Here is a 13,197-nt window from a genome sequence, read left to right on the forward strand (position 1 = left end):
TCGGAAGGTAGAACGGCCTCATAATGATTCGTCGAGATTGCGCTCGCTCGGGGCCTTCGCGATTCTCCCCGGCTCGCTTATACACCGCGATGCGTCGGACGAACTGCCTTCGCAGATACATCGCGGATGACTCGGCGAGACTACTCGCTGATACACCGCGATGCGTCACGATGCGTCGTAAGAACTGCCTTTGAGAATACATCGCGGCTTATGATGACTCGGCGACTGAAGTCGAAGCATCGCTTCTCGCAGCCAATGGCGAAGCATCGTGATATTATGTCGATGGCAGGGTCGCAGGGGCGCCGACTTGGAAAAATTATTGAGGGAGCTGGGCCAGTCATCACTGGGGGTTTAGGCGGTTATATAATCCCACGGAGGTTCCCCCCCCCCCAAATAAAGGTCGATATTTGTGCCTTGAAAATGCCAATTTACATATTTTCTGGTGTGTATAATTTAAACAAACAGTATGTGACATGGCGTTTTCAAAGTAAAACAATCAAAAAATTGGTCTACAAATTTTTCTGGTTCAACTAGATCATGCCACTTGTCTTAATAAGAGACATTTCTTTGTTCTATTTTATGGGGAGTCATGCAGTGCCGTAGCTAGGCATGGAAAAGGTAGGGCGCTTGACTTGCATTGAAGGGCACTCCCAGAGACTCCGACTTAAAAAATAATGGGCAGAGGGGGGGGGGGACATGCCGCAGGAAATTTTCTAAATTTGAGATGAAAAATATTAGTTTTAAAGTTTTTTTAAAGCATTTTAAAGTCAAATAATCAACATTAGAATCCCAAAAACTGGACAAGCCCGACACATATTTTTTGGCTTTGAAAAGAGGAAAAAATAAATACGAACACACACAGCATTTTCGTAAAAAGGTAATTTAATTTACGTACGCTTTTTAAGACCTGTTGTTTTTCATTAGTGATATCGGCTAACTTATTCAAGCATAAACGCAGTCTCTCAATGTCTAGGTCATTTAAAAACTCAGTTGATTTTTCAAAATGATTCACCTCTGTTTAATAAAAGCAAGCACTCTTGTTCAACTGCAATGTCCTGTGTGAGTCCAGTTGATGTAAATCGCCCAATAGAGCAAAATTGCACCATTTTACAAACCTCAATATATATTGCCTTGTAGTACAGTCGAGTCCCGACTTACGCGAGGGATGCATTCCAAGACCCCTCGTAAGTCGAAATTTCGCGTTGTGGAAAGGGTACGTGTAAAATTTTTTTATAAACGTACCGAATTATTTTAGACACTTGTAAACACCCCCTCAAACTGTTAAAAACCATCTCTTAACTAACTGTACATTACTGTTTCTTACATAAAAAACTGAATGTTTACTCGTTTTTTTAAAAAAAAACCGTTTTACTCAACATAAAATACTGCTACGATGTACAAAATCAATGATCAATGGGAAAGAGAGAAAAAATAAACCGGTATACGATAGGCCCAGTATATAGTAATAAAAGCAAAATGCATCTTTAGTTGTACTGTACATTCGATCCATTAATGATATTTGTACACAATACATGAGCCAGTTTCCATTTTCATAAATTTTTGCATTTTACTAAGACACTACTCGGTGAATTTTTATGGATTTCCTTTTCTTGATTTGTAATTGTATGCATGGAAGATTCACTCATACCTAATTCTCGTGCAAACTTCAACGCATTTTTTAGTTGAGCTTCAGCTTTTCAAGATGCTCTAGCTTTTCTTTAATTGTCAGAAACTTTCTCTTTTTATCTTCACAAACTTTAGATGAAACAGCTCTCTTAGGTGTCATTATATTTCATTAACTTTCGCATTTAAAATGAAAAGGGAACTTCCACTCTCAGCGATGCTAAAAGGATAAAGATCCATTCACGAAAAAAAAAATTTTTTAGTTGCCAATAACAAAGCCGATATGAGCAGACCACGATTTCTTTCCAAGAATTTTCCTATTTCAGGTGAGGAATTCGCGTTAGGTAGGTTTTCGCCATTTCGCTTAAGTAGCGGGAGTCAACTGTATTCCTTTTGGTTTTTGAAAGTGTGCGGTGAGCTGCCTTCTTCGTTTTCACTTCTTTGATGGTATACGTCAATTCCAAGGAAGGGAAGGATCATCATTTTGTGAAGTCTTTCTTTTAACCGTTTAACCGCCGAACTATTGACGGATGATCAAATTTGAGTGATTTTTTGAAATTATGTCTATTTATGTCTAGTAAATACAGAAATAAAATAAAATTTCCAGAAAAAAATTTTTTACTTTGTTTTTCAGTGTGTTCCATTTTTGGAACATTGGCGCTTTGCATGAAGTTTTTTTTTTTTCTCTATTTTTTTCAGAGAACTTTTTTAAACTAAGAGATTTTGAATGCGGTTTTTATCTTAGCTTACTTTATTGCGGAAAAAATAATATTTTAAATTGCATTTATGTACATATCAGAATTCAGAAAATCCAATACAGAAATAACTAATGCTCATGATATGAAAGGAAGAATTGCATTCCTTCATTGTATATCTTGATAAGATGAGGTTGTGGCACATCTATCTTGCATTTCTGTGCATTTGAGTAACATTTTACAGATGCAAGTGGCTCATGTGTATAAAAATTAGATGCTAATGTAACCACTGCATTATCATTCCAGCTGCACAGGTACACTGATCCATCAGATCGATAGTCAAAATTTTCTCGATCTTCTTTAGAAAGGGCTTTTTTAGATTTCAGTGGACAATGGCCAGTTCGGTTTTCACGAATTGTTCCTGTTGCTCGTACACCTTTTTTGATAGCTGAGAAATTAAGTCATATGATGTAAAAAAGTTATCAAAGTACACTTCATGCTTAGACGTGTCAGTCAAAACTGATAATAGATCATTTACAACTCTGGATCCTAATTGCACATCAGGGGATCCTTCTTTTTTGCCTGAATAAATCTCCATGGAATATGGGTATTCACTTGATACCAAATTTTGAAGCCGAATCTTATTCGTTTTCATCTAATAAACATTTTACATGAATGCCGACTGTAGTAGGAACGATAGATTCATCTATGCTCAATTTTTCATGAAATACACCAAATTGTTGAAGGTTTTTACACAATTCTTCGTAAATAGGGTATACTTTTCTCAGTTTGTCATTTTGTTTTAATTCATGGTTGTCCATCAAATGAAAGCTGTTTTTTATTTTTCGAAAACGATTTTGAGGCATAACTGTTGGTACAATTGGCACAGATGTATCTTCTGCACTGCTCCAATAAATATCTTCAGAAGGAACAGAATGGTACCCACTCAATAGCAGCAAAACAAAAAATTGTAGGATTTCATCTCTGTCAACATCTATTCTTCCTCAGTGATATTGCCTGGTTCATCAGGGAGTAATTGGCATATATCTACATCTGACAAATCCGAATCTGACAATGTCTCTAAATAAGCCACAGCTTGTTCTACAGTAAGAAATCTTGTAGACATTTTTTAACATTTATGAACAGTTGGTATACATCGAACAGAATTTCGTTTCGCTCGAAAACAAAGCAAGCGAATTATTAAACTGCATTTAAAATATGAAGAATAAAACGCTCACTAATATTATTTTTTATTATCACGTGACAATGCAGCTGTCCGAGCAGGTGTGGGTTCGTCGCCATATAGTCCATCAAACAGAAGACTGTTATTATTTTCTTTGCTAACGAAACGTCATATCCTCTCAAAATATAAACTTACTTGGTTTTGCCAACATCTACATCAGAGTACATTCAAAATTAGAAAAAAAAAGAAACATATATTACGAAAAATGAAATTTCCCCTTTGAAGTCGAACGATTTACTTCTTGGAAATTTGACTCTCTAAAAGCGCCAATGTTCCAAAATTGGAACATGCTATTTTGAAGGGGTACACCTTTCGGAAATATCATTGTACACTTCTACAAGCATTTTAAAGTCATACATTGAAGTATTTTTCACAACTATAATAAATATCATCACGTTTTCTGAAAAAGCCAATTTTTGGTAAATTTTATAAGAAAAAGTTGCAAAAAGCTAAAAAAACACTCATCTTTGAAAAATCGCAATAAATAATTGAAATCATATAAACAATCAAGCAGGAAATCAAAAAATACTTTGAAATAAGACTAAACTGTGTTAAAAAAAAAACTTGTTTATTTTAACGTTATTTCTAGGGAAAATTTTCACTTAAATATGATGTTCCATTTTTGGAACATTGGCGGGTAAACGGTTTCAAAACTATCACGCCTCCCATTTTATATGCAAATCAAACTCTCAAGTTTTTTTTCGGATCAGCAACACTTAGGTGCGCAGCGCTGCCCACCGGCAACAGACTTGATCCGTAAGTTCGCGCACTGGGACAAATTTTTACAGTACTCGCAGCACTGTAACACTATCATTATTCACACCACTCGTTTTCAGTTAACCTGCTTACACAACCGTAATAATTATTTGTTTTAACTCATTACTGAATGTATTTTACAAGGTAAACTATCTTCAAACAAAGAAAATAAAAGATAAATTTATGAGTTTTAGAAAGCATAATATAACTAATATTTTTTTTGATTTATTGAGGGGGCTCTGCTCTCTCAAAAATAGTTTTGAGGGGGCTCGGGCCCCCTCAGGCCCCATGGAGTCGGCGCCACTGCAGGGTCGTAGACAGGGTGGGGACCGTCGGGACAAATACCCCCCGAAATTCTAGGACACAAACTTTTTAGTCCTTCCCTTTTTTTAGTTTTTCCTTCTCCACTCAAAAGAAAAAAGAAAAGAAACAACCAAGACTCTAAATCCTCTAATCAAAACGTTTCCCCTTCACCTTGACCTTGCTACTTCTTTCTTTCAGTCAGACCCCTTCTCTGACTCTCCCCCCCCCCCCCGCACAAAAAATGCGCAGTGGACTGGGGTCATTGTTTGAAATGGGGAATGTCTTCCAAAATATGAAATTAAAATGAATCTTCGGTGTTTTTATGTGGCTCATGCTTTTGCAGGCCTTGCGCCTTACCCCACCCCCTCCCCCTTTGTGGACACCCTTGATTTAATGAAAAGAAAATACATCGAAATATCGCGATGTATCGGAATATCGCGATGTTTACTGGAGATGTATCGCGATGTTAATATCTGCAACATCGCCCAGCACTAGTCAGAACTAATACCCGTAATTCTTCTGGGTATCCGAACAGCCATTAAGGAAGATTTGCAATCTTCTTGTGCAGAACTGGTTTACGGCACAACCTTACGTCTTCCTTGTGACATAATCGACCCTACAGTCACTCCTGCATGTGACTCGGATTTCGTAACTGATCTTCGTGACAGAATGAGACAACTGAATCCTGTTGCGACATCTGCGCATTGCACCGTTCAGTATTACATCCATCCGTTGCTAAAATCATCTTCGCATATTTTTCTAAGAGTTGATCATGTGAAACCACCTTTACATCAACCATATACTAGTCCTCATAAAGTGCTAAACAAAACGGAGAAAACAACTACAATAGACATCAATGGTCGACGCACAACTGTTTCTCTTGACCGCGTTAAACCGGCTCATGTAATTCCGGAAACTGTCCATTCTCCAACTCCAGCAACTACAAAACTAAAAACAATCAATAAAACACCTACAAACGAACCTGCAAAATATGTCACCAGATACGGAAGACGAGTACATTTTCGAAAAAACTTAGCAACTTATATAACCTAATATATCTTCTTTTCACTGCAAAGTATTAGTGAAAGATTTTTGTATATACATTTATATCAATCTCAAATTTTCAATTATTTTTGTATATATGTATGTATCTTATGTTTTCTTTAACAATATGAAATGACTTCCAATGTTGATTCCCAAAAAAAAAAAAATCGTTCCTTTGGGTTAACAGCCCTCAGTCACTGGGGGGATACTCTGTGGGAAACCCATAAATTCATCAGATCAGTTCATGCAAAAGGAAAAATCCCGATTGCGCAACTGTGGAAACTCCAATTGCGCAGCCACTTGAACTCCCACAAGGCTAACTGAGAATCAGCACTGGCAGTCAGAGCAAGATTGTCACTGGAAGAGTGAACGTGTAAATATGTGTATTAAACAGTGACCAACTAAAACCGAGTTATGTTGTGAATATACCACCTCTGACATAACCACCACCACCACATGATGGCATGATTCACAGCACTGCACCCACTGCTTAATTTGGCACTTCATATTAGGCCATACATATCGCGCACAGATGAGCTTGGTTGAAGCTGCGATTCCTGGATGTGCCATGTTATGCAGATGATCAAATATTAGTTTACGAAAGGAAACAGGAACGAATGGACGTGGAACACTTGTTGAAGTATCACAAAGTAAATTGCAGTCCGCAGTTTGGCATGGTTTGAACTCCAATTTTAAAGAAGATGTATCGTCTTCGAGAAATTTTTTAGTTTTTGGATCACTTCTCTGTGCATTTGCAAATTCTTTAAAATTTAAATTTGCAGCTTTGGTAATCGACTCAACTTCGATTCGCGAGAGTGTGTCTGATACCACATTTTCTGAACCTTTCACATGCCGAATGTCTGTGGAGTACTGCGAAATGAGATCTAAATGGCGTAATTGTCTTGGGGAACATTTATTTGGATTTTGTTTAAAAGCATGAGTAAGTGGCTTTTGGTCTGTATATATTACAAAAATTCTGCCCTCTAGCATGTGTTTGAATTTTCTAATAGCACAGTAAATTGCGAACAATTCCCTATTATAGGTTGACCATTTTTGTTGATTTTTGTTTAGTTTCATTGAGAAAAAGGCTATTGGTTCCCACAGTCCATGCGATAGTTGAGATAAGATTCCGCCTATAGCAATTTCTAAGGCGTCTACATATAAGCTTAGTTGAGCTCCTGGAATGGGATGTCTCAGAAGAGTGGCTTTAGCAATCGCGTTTTTCGCGTCAATAAAGGCTTTTTCTGCTTCTTCATTCCATTTAAAAAGTTCTGCCGCTTTGCGAACCTTGGAATGAGATTTCTTTTTATTTGTATGTCCTTTAAAAAGTTGTACTATAGGAGCAAGTATATGCGCAGCTTTGGTTATAAAACATCGATAAAAGTTGAACATACCTAAAAATCTACGCAACTGGGTTAAGCTATCTGGTTTGGGAAAATTTTGGATACAATGTACTTTATCGGGTAGAGGTTTTATTCCGTTTTCGGAAAGATTGAATCCTAAGAAGTCTATAGCTGACACACCAAATATGCACTTTTGCACGTTAATACAGAGACCGTATTCATCTAATTTTGAAAATATGTTTTTCAAATGTTGGTGATGCTCTTCGGGATTTTTAGATGCTATTAGTATATCATCGACGAAGGCGTAAACTCCTGGTAATCCTCGAGTAATTTCGTCTGAAAAACATTGAAATGTAGCACTCGCGTTGCAGAGGCCGAACTGCATCACTGTACTTTCAAATAGGCCAAAAGCAGTACAAATTGCAGTTTTGTGAATATCGTCCGGATGAATAGGAATTTGGTGGTACGCTTTTATTAAGTCAATTCGACTAAAAATTTTTGTTCCGTGTAATTCAGCTGTAAAATCAGCAACACAAGGGATGGGATATTTATCTTTTATTGTTTGAGAGTTTAGAGATCTAAAATCACCAACTGGTCTCCACTCTAAAGTTCCTTTCTTAGGAACCATGTGAAGTGGCGAAGCGTAGTTGCTTTTCGAAGTTCTTATATGTCCTAGATGCATCATATTTTGAAATTCTTGCTTAGCAATTTTAAGACGATCTGGAGCTAACCTTCGAGGTTTGGCTACTACGGGAGGACCTTTTGTTATTATGTGGTGAACAGTATTGTGTTTTACTGTTTGATGTGGATTAGGTAATTTGGTAATAGCAGGAAATTCTCGCAACAATTTATGATATTCTGTATCCCTAGAAAGAGAAATTTGAACCGAATGTAGTTTCGAATCTTTAATTCGGCCTGCTGATTGCAATTTTGTTTTCGTATCTCTCAGACACTTATTGCGGAGATCTGGCACCAATTCAAAATAATGGAGGAAATCTGCTCCAAGAATAGGTGAACTAACATCTGCAATCAGGAAAGTCCATAAAAAGTTTCGTCTTCAATTCAGATTCAGCGATAAGGTTTTCTGACCATAAACATTAATGTTGGAAGAATTTGCTGCTGTAAGGGTTTGTTGTGTAGCATTTCGTTTCTGGTAGATATTAGCAGGAATTAAACTGACGTCCGACCTTGTGTCAACCAGGAAAGATATATTCGTTGTCCGGTCACGAATGAACAGGCGACGTGATTCCTTAGGCAAAGAATAAGTCGCCGCTATTCCTTGCTCGTTTCGTTTCCCTGCCACTTGCAATGTTTCACGCATTTTTCTTCTCTACATTTTTCTCCAAAGCGTCTATGATACCAACAAATTGAAAAATCACGCTTACGAGAGACACTCCTTTCGCGAGACCCATTGTTTCTGCGATTGGGCGAACGACCGCGAGAATAGGAAAGACGATCAATTCTTTTATTTAACTTTTCAATTTCGCGAAGTAATTTAGTCTCAAGTGTTGGTTCACTTCTATTAGACACTGCAAAAGTCTCCGTGGGAGATAGTGGAACTTCGATGATCCTATCGGCAATTTCTGCCGCTTTGTCTAAAGTAAGTTCGGAAACTGCAGCTAAAATTGTTTGGACTGAAGATGGCAAACGCTGCAAAAATAACTCCAGCATCAAATTTTCAGCTACATTTAAAGTTTCTGCGCGACGTTTCATGTTCCGTAGCAATTCAGATGGTTTGCGAGAACCTAATTCTTCCCCTGAAAGTAACTTTCGAATTTCCTGTTGGGATGATTCCCCTGACAGATTTATAAGTTCTTTCTCAATATGGGAATAAGGATCGGTTTTATCTGGTTTCATTAATACATCTCTTATTAAAGAAGCTGTATCAGGAGGAAAATGTGCAACTACGTAATTGTATTTTGTTTTCGAATCAGTTATGGGCTTTGGAGTAGCAAGTTCAAAAGTACTTTCGCACATCACAAACCATAAACTAGGATCTGATCTATGGTACTGGGGTATTTGTACTGCACTTATTTCAGACATGGTGCAAGGTTCAGATTCTTTAGGTCCAGACATTGAATGAATCATATTAATACATATAAATATAGTACTATAACATAAATGCGTAATTTATACTGTTAATGGGAATTCGGCATTATAATCACAAACGCGACATATATACAACTCAAAAATGCGAAGTTAAAAATTATCAAGCCTACTATATTTTTAAAGATAACACTTCATGAATACGAACAGTAATCACATGCATGTGAAACATTTTCTTCGACTTTATCATAAGAAAAAACCCAAGAGAGCTTAAACTGAAGTTGAGGGAAATAAAGGGGCACCTAAGTGACCTACTTTTCCACGCGAATCAAATGCAAAGCACAGAGAAATGATTTACAGAAATTGCACTTATCTGCGACCTTGAAAGCAAAAGTTCCCCACTGTTGCTTTGGCATTTCTCCTCGGTTGGAACACTTTGAAGATGCTGTGCTCAGCTTCATCACACAATTTAATCCATTTTTTTGAGTTTTTGGGCGAAAACGCAGCACAAGTTTAGTTTTGTTGAATTGGGTGTTTAGTCTGAAGAGTCACCATTATGTGGTGATAGTGGTTATGTCAGAGGTAGTATATTCACTACATGACTCGGTTTTAGTAGATCATTGTTTAATACACATATTCGCACGTTCACTCTTCCAGTGAAAATCTTGCTCTGACTGCCAGTGCTGATTCTCAGTTAGCCTTGTGGGAGTTTAACTTGCGCAATTGGGGTTTCCATAGTTGCGCAATTGGGATTTCTCCTTTTGCGTGAACTGATCTGATGAATTTATGGGTTTCCCACAGTATCAATGTCCTCGTACTGGAGGATCCCTGGCTCTTGATTTTAATAGACAGGATCAAACTATATACAGGATATGTATAGTCAAACTGTGCATATATGCAGTAAAACATGTCTATAATGATACTGTTGGAACTTAAACAAAATACTGTTATAGTCATAACAGGAAATATCCAACGTTTTTTAGAAGAATAAAAAGAATACTGAATACACTTGTTTCGAGGCTTCCAGGAACCCCCCTTTTTTTGGAAATTCAATCAGACATTTTAACTTTTACTAATCGTGTGTATATAATATATTTTGTAGTATTTAAAAAAAAAATCTTATTTGATCCGAGTAATTTAAGATCTATCTAGAGGCATAGTGATAATTTAATGAAAAGTTATCTCAACATTTATCAATTTAACTTCTCTAATTCAAAGCAAATTTGAAAATGCGTTTACATACTACGCAAAGATATCATTATTACCATTTTAGGAACATCTTTTCGTAAATAAAGTTTGGTCAAGATGGCCACAGTTGGCAACGTTCAACCGCTTTTGTTTGATGTCCGTTTTACGCTTTCCTACAACGATTTTCATAATTTTCCTTTTTCAAAAACAGCAACTATGATTGCCAAAAATTTCCCTATTTTTTATCGCATCTACTTGTTATGATCCATTATCGATTGGAGGCCTGTCCAGTTTAGCTTTTCTCCCAATTTTCTTGAAATTATTTCTTAACAGTGTGCATATATCATTTGTTATTTCATAATTGGATGTAGTTTTTAAGATATAAAACGTGGTGGTACTTTAACAAACTAGTTTTTTGTATTCGAAAAAAAAATGGCATAGTCTATTGTTTTGGAGCACGGATATCTGCATCTGAAGTATGATTATAGTTATAGGCAGATTATAAGTACATTAGTTAAATTACAATTATGCCGGGACCAAAGGAAATATTGTTATTATCAGATTTATTATTATACACATTAGGTAAAAAAGGTGTTTAAAAAAAACTATTCTTTAAACGTTAATTACCGACATTCTTACTAAATATAAAAGTTCGAGAACAGTTTATCGGAAAAAAAAGCAGATCTTTCTTTAAGTATGAAAGTTTCAGTGTGTGCAAATTGTTTCCTCACGAATTAACTGAAATTTATGCGAAAATATCCTTTAGAACTGAAATTGAAAACCAACAAGGACAAATTAAAAGAAATTGCTTACTTATGCACATCAAATGACAGAATACATTTCAAATTAAATCAGTGTATTTCCTTTCTTTTCATCTTCACATCTAAAAAAAGATTAAAAAAAAAAACCTTTGCATATTCATATATTGATGCATCGATTTTTTTTCAATATAAAAAAAATCTTGCACTCAAATTGTAATATTGCAGCATAAAGTATTATAATTCTGAAGTCCTTTCTCTCTCATTCATTCTAATAGGGAGTTGGAATTACCGTGCATGGTACTTATAGAATATGCACTGAGGGCACCGTCTGCGCTACGCCTGAAGTTGCTATTGGTTTGATATGAAATTTTTATGTTTGTAAAACTTCACTAGTAGGGGAATGTGGGACAAAGTAAAAGGGTTAAGATAACTTTTTTTTTTTTCCAAAATGAACAAATAGGAAAATTGTTCTGAAAATTACGGTTCATAAAGAAAGAACATTTTTTTTTTAAATAATAAAACTTGCATTGAAACATTATTTTTTATTTTTAATAGTGAATGTTTACCTGTAAAAAAAAATCTGGAAAATGTTCACTTTTTTTTACGAAACGAGTATCAATATGGTTGATACTCATTTTTGATATAATAAGAGAATCAATTTTATGCTTTGAATGTTGTATGTTGAATTGATACAACATGAGTAATTTTTGAAAATTGCTTGTACAATGAAACCTGTGTAAGTTGACCACTCGCGGTGCAGTACTTTGGTGGTCAACTTAGACAGGTGGTCAACTTATAAAGGGCGGTAATGATTTTTTTTTTGTCATTTCTAGCACTATGTATTCATTTTTTGAGTAATTCAACCTTATTCTTTCTGTTCAACTCACTTTCATTGTTTAACATTATTGAAAGTGAAACAATTATTAAAAATACTATTCAAAACATTTTGTTATTTTTTCCTTGTTTTTAACTATATTAGACACTGTAGTTTTAGGAATTCCATATGTGCCGACTAATTTTCTCTGGCTTTCTAATTTTTCAATTAATTTTAATATAATATTTCATACTTTTTATTAATCTCAAGTTCAACTAACTTTCTTTTTCAAGCCTTTATTGTACTAATTACAGCAGAAAGAGCAATAAGCGCGACTCTCTCAGTTCATAAAGGCAAAAATAAAGTGTCCTATCTCTTAATCGCTTGCACCAGAAACATGTAACTTTACTCATTAGCAGGTCCAGATCTGCGTACCCACAGAGTGAGGGGCAAAATAAAATAATTTTCTGAAGAAAGTTTAAAAAAACAAACCAAGTGGTAAACTTACAAAGGGTTTTTTAGAATACTTAAAACCAAATTTGGCGTGCATTAGTGGTCAAGATAGAGAGGTGGTCAAGTTACAGAGGTTTTCCTTTATTATATGAGATAGGACTAATTCCGTTCCTGACAAAAGCAGTCAACATGGACAGTTGATCAACTTACAAGGGTGGTCAACTTTACAGGTTTTACTGTATTATTATATCCTCATATCCTTTGATTTTCAGAAGTATTTTTTTCTTGACTAGATTAGACTACATATGCTATTACATAGTTAAAATATTTCTAGATAGCTGGCACTAAAAGCAGAGTAAACATTTCACCATTTCACTTTGCCCCACATTCCCCTGCTTAAATTTTTCTAAAATATGCCATTAAAACTAAAATTGTAACAAAAGCTGGAGAAAATTTTGTATTCACTACTACAAGAAAATGAAAATCATCCATGACCAGTTACATGAGCTTTACACGACTGAAATGTTTTCTTGCTATTTAAGTATATTGAACACATTAATTTTATCATTAAAGACGCTGATGGTGCTAAGTCAAATTTTGTTGTTCCGAGATGAAGGCTTTTTTTATCCTATCACGTATTATCTGAATTAATTGGAGACAACTGTTGATAAAACTTTACTTTACAGTTTAGCCACAAAGATAAAAATCAATGTTTTTCTTACGTTAAGTAAATGTAAAACCAGTTCATAGACTATGATGTCAAACTAGACATAGACTATAATGAGGCCAGCTCACAGAAAACATATTTCCCATCAAAAAAAAAAGTAGTAATAATTGTAAAGAAAATACAAATTATTATAAAATATTAATGTAAGCTATGCAATTTATTCTTCAAAGTTCAAATGATCGTCATATTTCATTGTTGAAG

At 35.4% G+C, this 13,197-nt stretch overlaps 2 protein-coding genes across 6 annotated transcripts in view; one reads left to right on the forward strand and one right to left on the reverse strand.

Annotated features, from left to right (window-relative positions):
- The window catches only part of LOC129225924 (3-hydroxyisobutyryl-CoA hydrolase, mitochondrial-like), a 131,981-nt gene that overhangs the window by 39,039 nt on the left and 79,745 nt on the right, over positions 1–13,197 (forward strand). For all 5 annotated transcript variants that reach the window (XM_054860462.1, XM_054860465.1, XM_054860461.1 and 2 more), the window contains one exon: positions 11,278–11,356. In XM_054860462.1, the coding sequence (XP_054716437.1) occupies positions 11,278–11,356 (79 nt within the window). The remainder of the gene's footprint in view (positions 1–11,277; positions 11,357–13,197) is intronic.
- Positions 8,280–9,050, reverse strand: LOC129225926 (uncharacterized). The gene has a single exon (XM_054860466.1). It carries the CDS (start codon positions 9,048–9,050, stop codon positions 8,280–8,282), a length of 771 nt encoding a protein of 256 aa, XP_054716441.1.

This window comes from Uloborus diversus, chromosome 7 (assembly GCF_026930045.1).
Source record: "Uloborus diversus isolate 005 chromosome 7, Udiv.v.3.1, whole genome shotgun sequence".
Taxonomy (NCBI): Eukaryota; Metazoa; Arthropoda; class Arachnida; order Araneae; family Uloboridae; genus Uloborus; species Uloborus diversus.